Genomic DNA, 18,396 nt, shown 5'->3' on the forward strand with positions numbered 1-18,396 from the left:
CATGGACCTGCTTGAGTGAGTCCAGAGGAGGCCATGAAGATGATCAGAGAGCTGGAGCCCCTCTCCTATAAAGACAGGCTGAAATAGTTGGCCTTGTTCATCCTGCAGAAGAGAAGGCTCAGGGAGACTTCCAGTCCCTAAAGGGGGCATACAAGAAATCTGGAGAGGGACTTTTTATCAGGACATGTAGTGACAGGACAAGGGAGAATGGTTTTAAGCTGACAAGTGGTAGATTTAGATTAGACATTAAGAAAAAATTCCTTACTGTTCAAGGCGAGGTTGGACAGGGCTTTGAGCAACTTGGCCTCGTGGAAGGTGTCCCTGTCTGTGGCAGGGGTTTGTAATTAGATGATCTTTAAGGCCCCTTCCAACCCAAGCCATTCTATGAAGAAATCTATCTAGGCAGCACCCTGGAGTCATGCTGGCAACATGCTTCTAGCAGAGTTGACTGCAAGGGCTTAATATGAAATGTGTTAATTCTTGAAAGGACATCCTGCCAACCATGCTGCAGACTAAAGGCCTCCTCCTCAGCATAGACTTTCCTTGACACCATCACTCCCTGAAGGGGCAATCACCTCAACTTCTTTTCGCAAGCCTAAAGTTTTAAACCTTCTTTCAGAAGGTATGGCCCAACATTCCACTAAACATCTTCATTATGCCCCAAAAGCCTGAACAAACCTTTTTTGGATGTGTAATCAGAATTCAGAGTACTTTATCTGATAAGCTTATGTTCATATTTTACACAGTTGAATTATTTCACCCCTAGACTGAAGAAAACACGTTTTCCATTTGTAAGCTCTGTTTAGATTCCTGCTGTCCTACTCATATCAGTTTAGAGTAGTTTACATACTGGAAAAACTAACAATAGTGTTCAGGTTGAGGATTTAGATGTTGTGTGTTTCTACAAAGTCTGGCCACTCAGAAGCAAAATGCCTTCAGTAGCTCTACAGCCATGCTCCAGTGTTAAGTGGCACAAGGCACTGTTTAGGAGAAAATATGCCTCCTAAAAATACGTGCTTCAGAATAATGTTATGATTTCATCGACCTCTAAACCCAAGTATCACTTCTACTGTGCAAATGGAAAGCCAAACACTAACTAGCATTGAGACTCCAAAACTGTCAAAACAGACAGAAAATCAGCTACAGCTACCTTAGTCACAAAACAGCAGAAAGCTGCTTAAGAGCTGCTATAATAAATGTTAAAGATAGCCATAATGTACACATTTAGTATTTGTATAATCTTGTATACTTGTTACATAGCCTGTACTTAAGGCTGAAAAGTGAAGGAAATAAAACAGCTGACTCTGAGGTACTGGATTTCTTATGTACTTAGTATGACAGATATACAGCCAGCAGATGTATTTATACCAAATATGGAGAGACACAAAGCATTAATCAAGGAGCAGAGATATGAAACCCTGCATGAGGGAAAGGGTCAGTTTGTTAATATGAATAGGTATGAACCAGACTGAGATTTAAGTGCCTCAGGTTGTCCAAGGAGCAGGCCCATTCTTTTCTCATGAGATCACAGTCAAACACGGCATAATGCAGACAAAGTTATACAGCTGCACGTTAACTGAATATGACATGCATATGAATGAACACGAATATACATCACATGTTTCTCTATACATTTCTAAGCTGAAACAGGTCTGCAAGCACAGGTAGAATCTCTGTTTCAGCTAGCACTGAAAGAGGAACCAAACCAATTGTTAAAGACTTTTAAAAATTGTGAATCTTACTTTATATATCAAGGTAATTAATTTCAGAAGTATTTACTGTGATCTATTTCACAGCTATCTCTTGGAACACAATTGCTGACCTGTGAGTAGTTTTGTATGTCTGTGTTGCAATGTTTTTATTAAAAGGATGAATGGAATTATTGAGTTAATACTGAACAGAAGCCCCTCCAGTACTGTTAAGGATAGAGGAAGTTCTGAGTTTTTTTTCCTCAACTGAACAGACATTTCACATAATAAGCAGATCAAGTTTCACACCACCTTACCACTTGGACATCAGCAAGCTCACTGTGACAGTGCAGACGTCATTAGCAAGTATGTAAATTCTCCGCTTTAAATACCATCTATTATTAACTATCTGTATTCCCTGTCTAATCAAAACCAGACTGCTATCAAGTTCTGCAGAAAAAAAAAGACAAACAAAACACCACAGAAGAATTCCCTGTGCTCTGAAACATGAGACACCATAACAAGATATTTTGTTAAGTTAACACTGGAACAGGAACATAAGCCATTTAGCTTTCTTGTCTTTTCAAGAGTTTCCGTTTCAGATATCCACTTCAAAAAGCAAACGTCTTCTCATATGTATCTTTACTCAACTCCACAAGATTCCCATGATGCAGTTTTTATGGGACTCCAAGCAGGGTTACTAACAACTATTTACATGAACACAGCCAGGGCTAAATCCAGTACATGACACAAATCTTCAATAGATGCATTTCTGAAAAAATGTGAAGCAAAAGACCTTAAGGGAGATATTCATTCACATCTACTTTGGACTGGAGCACGTGTTCTTTTCATTTTCCAACTCACTGGCAGCCTTTAGGAGGAAAAGATTTCCCACCTTCTAGTTCTAGCCTATGTTATTTTTTAACCCAGAACAATAAAAAAAATAGGACCACAATTTCTACTGAAGAGGAAGTATGCAATCTCGTATCAGATCCCATTTTTACCTTTAGCTTCCAGAGCTAACAGGAAAAAAAGTAAAAGAAAGAAGAATTCCTCATCTACAACTGTTCAGGGTACAGAAAAGAGGGCAAAGGCACTTAAGTGTCAGGTCTACCAATTGTTCTATGCTGAATTCAGAAAAAAAAGGATAAATACTGCATCTAAACACAATCCACATGTTCACTATGACCTCCTAAGCGTCTATCAATTAGATCTTCTCCATAACTCAGGCAGAAACAACACAAATCTCCTCCTGGAACAACACAAGTATCTTTACAAATGAGGCTTGATCACCAGAGCATAAGCATAAATGTTTGGCATCATTACCTGAAGCTACATCTCTGTTTTTTTGAGAAAAACTCCAGAGCAACATGCCTCCACATATTACAAGACTTGGCTGCTAGTTTTCCAGTATTACTGTGATTCTGAAAAAAGTTTATGCCACAGAATCACACAAGTTGAGTATTTTCATCAAACTGAATTAGGTTGTGGTTTGGTTTTTTTTTCTTTTTGAAAAGGCAAAAAAATAAAATCAGACACCAGCAAGTCTATTAATAACTGCTATTAAGAATGCAGAACAGTTACAGATGATGATAGAGGTATGGGAGCAATCTTGCCAACACCATTATTTTTTTTTTTCTTCAACAGCAGAGAAAGGAAAAGTTAAAAAATGAAGCTGACATGAATCACTTGATCAGAAGCTTCTGTTTCATGGCATGTTTAGGAATAATGACTCAATATGCTGCATATAAACAATGAATCAATATGCTGCACACAAAGTGTTTTAATCAATGTACATGGGAAAAAAATAATTTTGGTTCTTTATACAGGTTGTACACAAAGAGAAGGGATGCCAGAGAACAATGGTTTTGTAGGTTCCCCAGCAAGAACAGTGCAAAACACCAACTGAGATAAAAATGAACATTTAATTGTGTCTATCTCCCCTGTTTCCTCACACCTTCCATCAAGGACAATAGGGGATCAAAGTGAAATCACTGTTGGAGGTTCATCATTTACCAAGGGACTGGCAATGCTGAATTTCTCATCATTATCTCTGCAACCTATGATTTTTCTTACAGACCTGCCTCTGTGCTCACAGAAAAGACAGAACAATGTAGGTAAACTATTATTTCACAGTAGGAAATACTAGCTTCCAACAATGGGTCTCATTGACACTATTCACAACAGTGCCTTTTGACTCTGATATATATGTATATATAGAACCATTTTCTTTCCAAAGTCTTGGGAAAAGGTATTTTTATTAGAATCAGATGTGACATGTGGTAGCCAGATACCTGCTAGGGACTTAATTTTCTGTCACCAGGCCACTGCCTGAATGTTCTGTAAGACTCCTTCTTCAGTATGAGCCTTTGCACTGGCCACACACTGTCCTCCATGGCAACACCCATTCTGTCCTATGCTGCCATAGCATATTTACGTGTATTGTAAACTTTGATAAAAACAATGGGCATATATCTAATTTTGTTATTTACTGGACTTTTTTTATACTACAACATTTCTTCTTGTCCAAAAAAGGCTGAACAAACCTAAATGCCCCTTCTTGAACTAGTATAGCACAAATGGTAGCTACAAAATTACCACCAAGAAAGCCTTTTGGCTAGGTGGTCTGTCTTTCATAAACATCCTAAACTAAGATTCCCAGAGGACTAAACCACTGAGGCATCTACAGGAATGCTAGAGGACATGCCTAGGTATGGTTGTTTCTTGGGGAGATGTCAGGAATTGTTGTTTCGTAGTAACATAACTAGAAGGCTTCCCCCATCTATCCACAGAGGTGGAAGGCTTCAGTCTGCCTCTACATCCTCTACCCTGCTGAATTTCTCTGCTGCCTGTTTGCAATCTTCACACCATTACCTGCCTCTTTCTGGAAGCTTATTAACCTCCTTCACCTTACTGTGCTATTTTCACAATGCCAGTCTGTGCCAGTTAGAAGTTTAGTTAAAGGACATGTATTTCAGTACAGCACTAAAGCTCAGTTACTAGTGAAGTAAGAAGAGGCAACTGTGTTCTCCCTATACCCCCTGGTTCTCCATTTTATTTAGGTGTCCCACCTGCCAGTACTTAATTCCATTACTGTAACAATCACCCAAGCATGAGACAGCACATTATGCCATTTTACAAAGAAGACACAAGGGCCTTATACAGTGGGCTGGCAGGGAGCAGATGCCCATGTCTTCCTGGAATTTCCCACTTCTATTATCTGGAAGGAAAAATGGGCGTTTCAAGTATTTGTTTACAGAAAACATAATCCCTCTGTAATTTTGTGTAGCTCAGAAATCTTCCTAGATAAAATAAGAAGTTTCTTTTCAAGGAAAAGTGGAGGAACAGGGAAAAACAACTTGTTCTACTGTATTCTGATTATCTGCAGAGAAATTATTTGCTCTGATCAGCCTAGCTGGATCCAGACAGCTACCTATGAATTTTGGTTAAAATAAGTACCACAAAAGAGGTCTGTAAAGGTTGCTAGACTAAACACAAGATCTTTCTGGCGTAACAGTAACACAAGTCTAAAAAGGTTAACAGAAAAGAAATGGTCTTGGCAACAGCTATGTACAGACCATTAATCCCAGCAGCGGTATCATTAGATAAGCACATAATTTCTAACCACATGACTGCAACATTTTTGGAGATGGTGGTAAGAAGACAATACTGTGATACTATGTTTATGCATCACCTGTGAAATAGCAGCAGCAAATCCTGCTGCCCAAAGCTTATCTGTAGTATTATGTTGCCTAACAAGTGTTTGTCACAGAGACTGCATATAACCAGTAAAGGCAGAGCATTTGGGCGTATTTCAAGTTAGCCAATGAAGCAGCTCGGTACAAAGAAAAGGCTGTTCAGATTCATGGTGTGCATTTACACATAGCACAACTATCTTTAAAAAGTTTCTTCTGGAACTTCAGGATGTATATACTGTGAACAAAGTAAGAATAACAGGAACGTAATACAAAATAGGAGCTATTAAAAATCATCATCATGAACAAATGGAGGTCATCCAGAATGGAAACCTCTTTTCTGTCACAGCTCAAATTTACATGATTCACTTTGCAAGGCTATCCTTCTTTTCAGATCATGCATTATAATTTTTGCTATAAAAAACAGGAAAAAACCACCAGGGAAGAATTAAAAAATATGATACTTACAGATCATGAATAAAGTAGGTACATACCTACATCTTTTTCCCTTCACAGAAAAACCCCAACCCATAGAAGTTTGGCTGCTGGAAAGGAGTTAACCTGGTTCAAAGCTGAAATAAAACTTTGAATCAGTAATAAAAACCCGCTCCTTTCTTCTCTGCATTGAGTATTTCCCTCAAGTAAGACAGTTTAGGAAAAAAAGTTAGCGAGTTGTGATTATGCACAGGTCAGTCGATTAATGTCTTTTAACTTATCAACTGATAAACAGTTATTAGGAAACATCTGTTATGGCAGCATAACACATCAGGCAAACAAATCACATTCCCTCTTTTCCCAGAATTATGTAGTTTGCCTGCCTGTAAGCATTTTCCACTGCTTTCAGTAGAATATTTTCCCCAGCATCCGCAATGTATTTTTTCTCAAAAAAATCCAAAACCCAAAAACCCAGTAACAAAACAACAACAACAAAACCCCTACCAAAAAAAAAACCCTCAAAAAACCACCCACTAAGACTTTCCTAACCTTTTAGAGTCTTAAGTCCCAGCCTCCTCATTTCTTTAAGTTACACTCAGTAACTGGAAATTACCTTATGCTGTAAGGGAACAGAATGTGCCACTTAATGTAGTGGGGTGTCTTACCATACAGTAACTCAGCACATTGCCCTAATACAGACAGATTTAACTGTATTAGGCCAAATACTACCTGTGGAAACCAGAAAATACTATACTGACTTCAACAGAAGCAGGTATGTGTGAAAGCAGAAGGAGGCTTACATGGAATACAGACTGCTCGTTACTATACCTCTGCCATTTCTACTTAATACACCACACTCTGTTTTCAACAATACAACATCTGTTCCACCAGCTGTCCCTGCACCGGGGCTGACAGCTTCTGAGGAAGGCCCAATTCCACCACAAACACAACACACCCTACTTTCAAATGAAAAAAATAAATATCCTCTAAATACAATGCAAGGTCAAATCCTTTTTGGACTGAGGCCAATCAGGATGTAACGGTCACAGAACATCACTTGGAAGGCTTTTTCTGTCCAAGAACTTTTGATTTGCTTGGGAGGAATTCCACGTAATGACAAGCTTTTGGCACATTGCTATTTTGGGTCTGGATAATAGCAGCGCCCGTCTTCCACACAGATTTATCTCTGGGGTTGTACAACCCACAGAGATATACTGCATGCTTTTTGAAGATATAACTGTTGCTAAACATAGAATCATAGAATAGTTTGTGTTGGAAGGGATCCTCAAACATGCAAGAGAAGCCCATTTTCTAAATCAGTGTCAACATACTTAACTCTTTCTGTATAAAGTTCCTGAATCACTTCCCAGATCTAATCTTGCAATAATAAAGAAAAAACAATCCAAGAAGAAACAAAAAGCCAAACAAAAAACAATTACCCCCAAACCAACCAAAAAACAACACCCCAAAACATTTTTGCAGCATCTATCCTTCAGAAGAACCTATCCTCCAGCAACACCTTCGTGAAAGCAGCAGAAGCATACTGAGCTATAAAGTCCATCTCTAAACTGAACATGTTAAGCATACCTCCTGAAAGTTTAGATTACAGTACTCGCATAAATCTTTCTCCCCTGAGCTTTGAAAAACACTCTAAGATTCCCTGAGCCTCTATAATGCTGCTAGATTTTTTTTTTTCCCCTCCCCCCAATAGAGGTCAGCGTGAGCTGAAGGGAAAGATAACATGAAGGGAATGAAACTCCACCACAACCACACACAATTATGAAATTTTCTAAAACCAAATTTTCAGCTATCCAACTTTTAGCGAGTTCACTTCTAACTGAATCAAAACCAATATTCTCTTCTTACTCTTCAGCTGAACAATCTGCCCTGTAGCTTCACGTTTAGTCAAACCAAAGTTACTTGATTTCAAAGGTTAACTCACAGTCAAATGAACATGACAGTTTCTCAGAAGGACCCAGCTACCTGTTAAATGGGATTGGCAAATAAATTCCAGCTTTTGTTTCCAGCCAGCAACTACTTAAACAATTTTCTAGTTTAAGACAAAGCATTTCAACTTCTTTTGCCTGCCCAGTCTTTTCACGCTCCTACTGCTCAGGCTAGTACTGCTGAACACTGCAGCTTGCAGCCTTACAGACCACCTAGCTTTCCCTGCATCACACCTACCTCCTACTGAACAGCAAAAATTGACAGCTAAAAAAAGCAGAGTCATAGTGAGTGAGACCTCCATTTACCACACTGGTTAAGACTGACCTCACTTCTACATCTGTAGCTGATCCAGCACTCAAAGATTAAACACCTGGAGACAGAACAGAAGGTCAGTTAGCTGACATACGTGCAATGCCTCTGACATCAACCTTTCTATACAGTACCTTGGACTCCTAGTCCTGGTCTCAAGAGAAAAATCAGATACAGATCTTGCATACCTGAAGAACTTCATTAGGTTCATTCGCATAATTCTGCATGAGGGATCAGAACCCAAGCGTGAAGTCAGAAAGCTCTAAAGAAAATGGAGGAATTACGCCTCATTTGGAAAATTAAGTCACTGACTGATGTGTCTACTCCATACAGGATAAAGGACACTGAGAAGACAGATGCCCAGTGTTCTCTGATAAGCAAGTTATTTCTGGCAACAGATTTCACTGTGATACATACTCAGGGAATACACCTGGTCAGAGATCAGGGATACAACAGTTGAGAAATAAAAAGCACCCACAGACCTCCTCAGAGTTTCCTTCTGGAGAAAGTGCTTGTTGTCCTTTCTCGTGGGGGCTGTTTAATCTTAAATCTTTGTGAATAAAAGTTCTCTGGGGAGGGGAATCATCCCAGGGTAGAAAAAAGTAACCTTTTTTTTTCTTTTGAGGAGAAAGCCCCAGATTTTTTAGTTCCTTATTTCACAGATGCTTAATTTCTCAAACAACATCCTTGGCACTGCCAAGTCCCATGTGAACTGTGAGCCCAGTATAGAACTGGACAGCTGCTTGATTCCAGCCAGATTTTCATGTAATGGTGATACCATGGCATACAAGCACCTAAACAACTTGAGACTTGAGAAAGCCAAAGACCAATGCAGAAGATGCAGCCTTTAACACTTGGCATCCCCAAGTATCAACAGAAGGAAGGAAGGTCAGTGTCCTTGGGGGACTGCAGGGAATACCCCCAACCATGGAATGGGAAGCCCTCTGACTTCCTTGTTTTCCATCTGCTAGCCTAAGCAGCCTTTGCCAGCTATCAAGGCTTCCTCTTCCTCCTGAAAAATATTAGTATTTTTGATCTCTTCACCTGCTCAGTTTATACAGTACCTCGGATGCTAAAAAGCAAAAGGCTGGGTATTGGTATGGCCACACTGGGCAAGGAGCAGAGTGGGGAACCGTGCCAAGGCAGGCAAGCACCCACTGCCTTGCTGGAGCAGCCTGTCCTGTCTCTGCGACACGAGTCAGGCTGAGCTCCCATTTTACTGCATCTTGCCCGTACGAAAGTTTGTGAACTCTTGACAAAGTTCTGGGCTTTCCTGGCACCCAAAGGAAAGTATCACAGCTTCCCACTGGAGCCACGCACGTAAGTGATAAAGTGCAACTGCTGCGTTTCTGTGCCACGGCAGAGAAGATTTCCAGGATGTCGCATGGAATTGCTCGAACTAGTACTTGTTAGCCTAGCTCCTATGACTTCGGAGTTTAACACTGTGCCCGGGGCCGCCTCCCGAAGAGCGCGTAACTCGGCTGAGGGGAGATGTCGGTGCTCAGCTTCAGCCTGGACGCGGAGACAACTCGGCAACTCTTCCCTACGAACTCCAAAAAACACAGCGGCCGCCCAGCGCCGCGAAGCCCGCCCCGCGCCGCCGAGCCCCGCGCCCGCCTCGGATCTCTCCGCGGCCGCTCCCCTCTCTTCGGCAGTCAGCCCGGGTAGGAGCCGCACGGCCGCTGGGTCCCCGGCCCTGGCAGTACTCACAGCCGCAAGGCGCCCCTGTTCTCCCGCCTGCCGGAGGTCCGCACCGCCTTCGGCTCCTCCGCATCGCACCGCTGTTCGGTCATGAGCACCATCGGCACCACACAGCACGGCACAGCCCGCCGCCGCCGCACGGAACTCAACCGTCGGGCCGACCCGCGCAGCCCCGCCCCGAGGCGGGTCCCATCGCCGCCATGCTGGGCCGGCTGTAGGCAGAGCGCGGGTTCCTTGTCGGCACATGTGGGAAGTGGTCGCGGCCGCTCCAGACTGGCTGTGGCGGCGAAGAGTACAACGCGGTCCCGAGAGCCCGGGTTCAGCGTCGCCTATCTGTTACGTGCCTTAAATGACTTAGCCGGGACGTTGTCGTGTGAGACGGTGCTTCCCGCGGTCCCGAACAAAAGGCTACCTCGACGAGCGAGCGGGGCCCCGAGGTGAGGGCAGCCGGGCTGGCCAGCGAGCGGCGCACAGGGCTGCTTGCCTCGGCTCACCGAAACGGCTTTCCACGGGCCTTTGCTAAGTAGGCGGTATTCCAGACACCGATTCCAGCCTCCATACAGCTGTACTAACACGAACTTGTGTGGTGACTGTGGCACTTCCACCTGCAGCTGCCTCGGGTGGCGCTTTGTTTCCGGAGCAGCTCAGGCTGGTTTGTCTGCTCGGGAAATGACCTGGTGGTGCTCAAAAAGCAGCGAATGTAGCCTTCCCCTGACACTTGGGCTGTTGGGGAGGCTGCATGCCCTCAGGAAGGTTAAAGGCATCTCCTGCTGCAGACACAAACCATCAACATGTATGTGAGAAATGTCTTTGTTACCTGGTTGATGCCTGAGTCGGTGTTCAATTTGGTGAGCTATTTACAAAGTGAAGATGGAGCCTGTGGCTATAATAATACAATCTAAGGAAGACCAGTCTTGGGATAGACCTCAAACTAACATATCTAGAAGAAGGTCTGTTTTCATGTTTTAATGTAGTATTATTAATTATAATGTGTATTAGAATTAACAATAGAATATATTAAGTTTTTTTCCTAACTGTCAGACTGTTCACTCAAAGTAAGATGAGAACATGTACAGGAGAGAGGCCTCCTGTTAGTGGACATCAGGGTAGGAGATAGATACTAATGTACATTTCAGATTAAAAGACACATGAATCAATTCAGTCATCTTCCAGTGGTATTGTTCGGATTGCTTGATACTTAGAATCATACACTGGTTTGGGTTGGAAGGTGCCTTAAAGCTCACCCAGTTCCAACCCCCTGCCACGAGACCACGTTCTTCAAATCCCCATCCAAACTGGCCAGGGAATACTTACACTGTATTTTGAAGGTGCAAGAACTAAATATTAGGTATTGTTGCAACATATTCAGAGAATGAGCAAAGAGAAAGAGGTGTTAATGGTGAACAGGCTCAGGACTGCCATAGCTGCTTGGGCACACAGATCCTGCAGAAAATGTGAGAGTGCTGCATGGTCTTGGCTAGACCATATGTGATATTAAGTAGCTCCAGTCCAAGAAAATTTAGACTCTGCCAAGCTGCATAGAAATGAAGACATTTAAAATACCTGTATTTCTGGGAGGCATAACTAATGTTTATGTATTACTTAAAGTAGAAATCAAGGCACATGTGGAAGAGAACCGAGACGTAATTTACAAGAAAGATGATTCAGACCTGTTAGGTCCTGCACCTGTGAAACTTTTGTTGCTGCCTCTGTGCAGCACCTGAGCAGGTTGGACACTGCGTTGCAGAGCCTCTCCCGCCCCTTATGCCAGACACAACCTCTGGCTACGTAGAGGCACCCCATTTATCCAAGGGATAACAGGATAGGCCTTGTTTCAGCTCTCTGGGCTGCAAGTAGAGCTGGAACTGAAAGACAGGGAAGGCAGGGTTGGCATCCTGTGTCTGCTTGGACCCAGGACCCTTTGCTGGGGTGCAGCAGCCTCTGTGAGGCCTTGGGTTCCCTGACAATTGTTCTCATATCAATATGCACTATCAAGGCATGCACAATGTGTTTGGAAACAGTAGGTAAAGTCACTGCCTACCCTTCATCTCATTTTTGGAGGCCTTCCGTTACACTAGATAGCTGTTGGTTGCCATTTTAGTGCCAATTTTGGGGCCAAACTCTTCTGCAGTCGTTCTGCCCACTCCAGCAGAATAATTCTGGGTTACAGTAGGCAAAAATCTGACTTTTTGATATTTGAGCAAATATATCAACTGTCTTTTGAGTGCTTATATTCTCAGCCTCTGGAAGGTTTAGCTGCAGGAAATAACTGTTGTCACTGAGTGTTTTTTTCACTCATCTCCAGAGGTTCCTGTCTCTGCCACAGTGGTGCAGGAACTGGAGAGGAGCTAGTTGGTCCCTAGAACTCAGTCTCTGTTTTAGTTTTATCTGGCTCCATTCCCAAAGTGTACAAAGCGCTCTGTTTAATTAGTCAAGGCATTTAGTGTACAAAACCCCCTATATTCAAATAAATTGATACCTGCAGCACAGTAAAAATCTATCCTTACGAAATACTTGGTTCCACATCATCATATCTTAACTCTGTGAGAGACTTGGTTCTGGCAAATTGTCAATACATGCCTCCTTAGTGCATTTTGTTATTATCTGTTAATGACAGTGGAAGTAGTAAGTAATGTCTGTAGCTTGTTTTTTTTTTTTTTGGAGCATTTGTAAAAGAAACTCTTCGGCCAACCTTTGTCAAACTGTGCATGGTGCAGCAACTCCAGGGCGAGAGGACACACTCCTGCGTGATAAAAGTCCTGAATGCCAGGATTCTCAGTAATATGTGGTGGGGAGTGCCTTATATTAAAAAATCAAATGTGCAGGTGCTCATCTGGGTGGCATATATTTGAAAACTTTATGCTTTTATTTTGATATCCTGTGGCAAGTCTTACGCAAAAAAAGCACAAAGGACCTTTTAGTGTACAGTTATGATTGCTCATGTATACAGATACGTTATATGAAGCAAGTATGCGAAGACCAAGCAATCACCAACAGAGACACACTGTTGTGTGAAAATCTGGACTGTGTTTTTCTCTAATTGGTGAACTGCAGATTGGAGAAAGAGAAATTAGTGTACTATAAAATTACTGATTACTGTTTAATGCCTGAAGTACTGGTGATGCCATGTAGGCAAAAATTGACATCTTCCTGTTCTGAAGAGACTACATTAAACCTCATAGAGTGTTGAGGGTTTTAATAATCAGGAGCTTCAACATTAACACAGCGAAGGATGAAAAACTAGAGAGGAAAGAACAGGAAAAAACTTTCGTTGTAAAAAAAGTTTTAAGATACATATGAAATCACCGAAAAGCAGAATGGAGAGAGACTCACCAAGTCATCAAGTTCAGTGAAAAACTGTCTCATGTTTTTCCCCATTTTCTTCTTCTCTTTAGCTTCATTAAAAGGTATAAATTGTGTTCTCTGGACTTCCTTTTGTCCTGTGAACTGTCACTAATAGCTTCAGATATTTTCTGAAGCCCCAAGCTGGGCACCAGAAGCCTTACAAAGGCTGAATAGAGGCCAGTTTCAAAGATATCTTCATCTGTTATCTATACACACTACCATTCTTTGTATTTCCTAGTAAAGTGTTTACATGTATCACAGCAGGGTGAGGCTGGCTCAAGTTTAATTGTTGAACTGCTATGTCCTGGTGAAGCTTTTATAAAAGACCACTGAGATGTTCTCCAGCAGCTGATTGTTCGATTTGACTAAGTATGACCTTCTACATACCCTTTTTGAGTTTCACTCTTCTCCACCCTCCCCCCCCCCCCCCCGGCTGTTTATTCAATTTATCAGAATAATTATGAATCCTGTGTTTAATGACATCAGGAAATGAATCAGAGAATCATAGAATTATAGAATAGTTAGGGTTGGAAAGGACCTGAAGATCATCTAGTTCCAACCCCCTGCCATGGACAGGGAAGCCTCACACTAGACCAAAGGTCACCCAAGGCTCTGTCCAACCTGGCCTTGAACACTGCCAGGGATGGAGCATTTACCACTTCTTTGGGCAACCTGTTGCAGTGCCTCACCACCCTCACAGTAAAGAACTTCTTCTTTATATCTAACCTGAACTTCTCCTGTTTAAGTTTGAACCCATTCCGCCTTGTCCTATTGCTACAGTCCCTGATGGAAAGTCCCTCTCTGGCATCCTTGTAGGCCCCCTATGAATTTAATCCTATGAAGAGTAAAGGAGCTTTGTGAGACACTCTAGAAGGGTCGGTGTAAAAAGGAGAAGGACTGCTACTGATGCCTAGAGTTTCTTGGATAGAATGACTGCTAAAAAAGACAATCTAGCTGGAAGTAAACGGGGTCAGAGACTGTCTTAATCAACAGTATTTATGTATCTTGGGATTTTATTTCAGTTCAGTCATCAAGGCTGTTCATAAAATATTTCTCAGCTTATATGGCAAGTATCAGCATGCCTGAACATGAGGAAACTTCCTTGGAAAGGAACAAAGCAGAAAATGAACACAGTGATTTCTGGAATTCTGTATACTTTGAGCACATTTCTCCTCAGTAGAGAATTCTGTACTTTGCAGGTGCAAAAGGGACAAACTGATACAGCACACAGGTACTTTTGGATTATAGGTCATTGTATGTCTTTGGTTTTCTGTGTATGATTCTGCACTGGTAGGATTCTGTGAAAGCTACTCACTTGCCTTGGAAGCTATTAAGTGATGAAAGGCCCACTGAGTAAGTGCTCATAGTACCCTGTTGAAATATGATAGGAAAGCAATCTTATGTTAGATACCATTGAAAAAGGATCTGTGATTGTATGAGATTGTATGATTTCCAAACTAACAAACATTTGGAAAGATGTTGAAACAATGAATGATGTTGATTTCTAGAATATATGGAAGTTGGCCACAAGTCAGAGTGAAATGGCTTACAGCTTGGGAGGAGCAGACTAGGAAAGACAAAAAATCTGCACTAAGAGTGGTGCAGCACTGGAAGAAGTTGCCCAGAGAGCTGTAGACTATATCTTTGGAGGTTATGAGACTCAGCTAGACAAAGCTGTACCTGGTCTGATCTGGTGTTGGTGATACTCCTGCATCAAGCAGGAATGTTCAGAAACATCTGCAAGTCACTCAGCATACCCGAAGTATGCTCAAAATAAACGAAGGAAACCAAGATCCTAAATAGTCTGTAGAAAATGACTAGGGGCAGAATACGATGAGTGGTGCAATTTGTAAGGAGTGAAAAGCACTCCTTTTGGCCAGTGGTCCCTCTTCCTTGCCTGGATTAAGAGTTCAGTAATTTATTTGTTTTTGAAAGAGTAAGACTGCTTTATACAGACCTGTATCAAGATCTGAGCAGTTTGCTAGAAGTCAAAACATGCTGGGAACAGTGAAGTGAAAGAACACTCATCTCTCTCCAAATTGTTCATGGCAATTTTCTTGTATTCTGAAAAAAACCAACCTTGTGATATGTAATATTTCAGTTCTGCAACCTATGAGATGGCACACAGCCAGTTGGTGCTTCTGAAGAACACAGGTCAGTGTCTCCTCTTAGTTCCTGAGTTAAAAAAACAGGCATGGTATATTTCCCTGGCAATATATTGCCCTGGATTCCTCAGGGATAGTATTGTTAGAATGCTGTGATGCCTAGATCTTGTCATTTATAATGAAAGTACCAAATCCCATGGCAGTAAAATCCTTTTTTCATTTATAACAGTCATTTAATATATTGGCCAGCTAGGCAGGAAAAGGTAAATATAAATATTGCTTGTTCTACTCTGGTGGATGAACTTAGCTTGATTTGTCATCTTCTGCTTATAAATGTCCAAAGGAAATCCTGAGTGACATCCAAGTATGACATCTCTGTATACAGACAAGAATTTCAGTCCAGGTGCATCAGTATGTTTAATACCTCAAACAGATTATGCGTGTCTAATGAATAATGTGTATGCATGTATGTAATTACTGAATCTGTGTGTCATAAAGTAATACACATGGATACCTCTTTGGACCATGCATGCATGCATTTATGCAAACATTCATGGTATATCTAAATATGGTGATAATTTTGTTAAGAGAAACCTTTAGTCATCTGGCAAACTCCGAAGAGCAGCAGTATAGTTGGTTAAATATGCAAGAAAGTGAAAGTTAGCACAGCTTATTTGGGGATAAATTGAATCTTCCACAAGGAAAAAATAGAACCCAGACTTTCCAGGAACTTCGGAAAGGATTGTTCTTCCCCTTGGCAGGGGGGACAGAACTAGATGATCTTTAAGGTCCCTTCTAATGCATTCTATCCTTCTGTGATCATGCATTCTTCTTATTAGATTGACTGGTATTTGCAGCCTGCTATTCCACCTTTGCTATTGATAGAGGTATAGTGTCACAGCAGGGTTTATGATGATATTATTCTTACTGAAACAGCAACTGAGTAAGCTGGATTTCTAGAAGGCCTGCCCTTGCCACTCGCTGCTTGGCAGGCAGGTTGTTTATTGAGAAATCTGAGGCAAAGTACTCTGTTCTTTGTAAGGGCTTATCACATTGCTATCAGAGCACATATGGTAGCTTTTTTTGTGTACTGATTATCTAGTGGTAAATAAAAAAGCAGGTAAATCTGTCTGTCCAGTGTTGGACAGAGAGAAGAGGGTAAACTTTCTATTGCTCTAATTAGAAGTGGTTAAACATCACCTGCTTGTGTTGAACCCTCCACACACTGCTGTATGTACATGTGTTATGTGCCTAATTGGAGGATGAGATCAAGAGGGGCATAAACCCCCACATGTGGATGTTTTTAAAGAAACTGGCTGGAAGGGATTTATTCTAGGAAAGAGCCTTTGAGAGCTTGTCCTGGGTTCAGCTTAAACCATGACAGGGCTCTAATTAAAATTTAATATTTCTGATTCCTTATTCTCTGTTCAAACAGACATTATCTTGCTGACATTTGAGTTGGAAGAAAGGATGTTATGCAGATAAAATATTAAAAAGCCCTAATAACATTTCAAAAGAGAAAAAATTAGGCCAGCAGACTTATTTATACTTGTGACCCAATTAGTGATATGAGCCATCACTCCATATAAAGAATTTGAGCACAGCTACAAAGAAATGTAATTCAGCTGCACAAAGACATGTAGAGGTGCTCCCTCCAAATCACTCTTCAGGGTGGCTGGGCACTGAGCAGATATTAAGGATAGTGCTTGGTAAAGAATTTTCAAGTTGCTTAAGAACTAGTGAATGTCTAAAGCTACTTTGAATAGCTTTTTAAAGCTATTTTATTCATAATGAGTTGACATAAATTCTATAGATGTTTACTTGTCTCTCTCCTGCAGTAGATGGGGAAGGCTGAGTGGGAAATGCCAGTAACCCTCTGACGCCACATTCCCTCATGTATCTGTGCTGTCTAAAATGTGCATGATTTATCCAGAACTCTTCATTACAATGAATCCCATCTCAATTGGAGTCCACAATCCACAAGAGTTCACCCTTCCAAAGTAAGAAAACAGATTTCCCCTTAGAAATTGTTTGCGATTGTTCTATCAGCAAAGCCTTCAGCAGTATTCATTCATGTGAGCGTTCAACTTCCATGAATACTTCATGTTATTATGGTAGCTTTTGTCTTGAAACACAATTTAATAAGCATTATAAAATAAGCAATTCATATAGGCCAAAACACACATCAAAACATTTTGTTAAATTCTCTGTTGGAAGCTTACATTTGTTTTGTACAGAAATCCACTCAGATATCATAGACAGTATTGGATGACCTTGCCGAGGTCATTTTAATATTTGTGTATAGTGCTATACACACTCAAAGCCCTACCTCAGTGCAATAGGTAAGCAAAGAGAGAACAGCACTCTCCTGTCCTCCTTTACAAATTTCTCCTTTACAGTAGTGCTCCCCTTCCCAGTGCAATCAGTAACATGAGTGAAATTACCAACTGCACTGCCATCTCATATTAAGCTTCCTCATCAGGGTATTATCACTGGTGTATTTGTCCACAGGCCATCTTGTGTTGTCCCCCCAGCATAAAGTACACACAGAATACTCAAAACACATCAGGATTTACCTTACAAATGCTGGTCCAAAACTCTCTGTCGGGCTCACTGGGGTGTCATTACTTGGCTTTCGGAAGCTGTTCTGAGTCTGAGAATTCAAAACAGAATCCTCTAAGGATCTCCTTTTTCTCCTCATTTTAATGGAGTTAGCTGCAGAGCTGTGAAGTTCAGTTCCAGAGTGCTCCTTCAAACACACAACCTTTCACTGCTGTAGGAAGTGCAGTGCTGTTGTGACTCCAGCTCAGGCTAGTTTTTAAAATCAGTTAATGAGTAACATATTCATGTGACATCATAAGCGGGTTTTCTTTTTTCTCTACAGCACTTCATAGGTTTACTTGGAAACAAAAATAATCAAATCTAGGTGCACTGTGTCTTTGGAATGTCATTTTTAATAACAATAACTTGTTTTAATGAATTAATGTCGTGATTTGAGCCCATGAAGTAGTGTAAAATGAGAACTCTTAACTCGGTGTGTCATTAACAGATTTGTACCAAGAACTTTAACATGGTCTGTCATAAATTCTACTTTGTGAATTATCTACCTCAATCTGAATTACCCAAGTTTGAGTAACATCATTGTGTAGCTTTCAGAAGTGACTATGTCCA

General features: G+C 41.3%; 1 protein-coding gene across 4 annotated transcripts in view; it reads right to left on the reverse strand.

The window, feature by feature from the left end:
• Positions 1 to 17,992, reverse strand: part of GRAMD2B (GRAM domain containing 2B) — a 40,864-nt gene extending 22,872 nt beyond the window's left edge. For 2 of the 4 annotated variants that reach the window (XM_030512324.1, XM_030512320.1), the window contains exon 1: positions 17,802 to 17,992. In XM_030512324.1, the coding sequence (XP_030368184.1) occupies positions 17,802 to 17,926 (125 nt within the window). In that variant the 5' untranslated portion in view covers positions 17,927 to 17,992. Of the gene's footprint in view, positions 1 to 9,784; positions 9,896 to 17,801 lie in introns of those variants that run through there. The other 2 variants (XM_030512323.1, XM_030512321.1) reach the window with 1 other exon arrangement.
• Between the last annotated feature and the right edge of the window lie 404 nt (positions 17,993 to 18,396).

This window comes from Strigops habroptila, chromosome Z, assembly GCF_004027225.2.
Source record: "Strigops habroptila isolate Jane chromosome Z, bStrHab1.2.pri, whole genome shotgun sequence".
NCBI classification, from domain to species: domain Eukaryota; kingdom Metazoa; phylum Chordata; class Aves; order Psittaciformes; family Psittacidae; genus Strigops; species Strigops habroptila.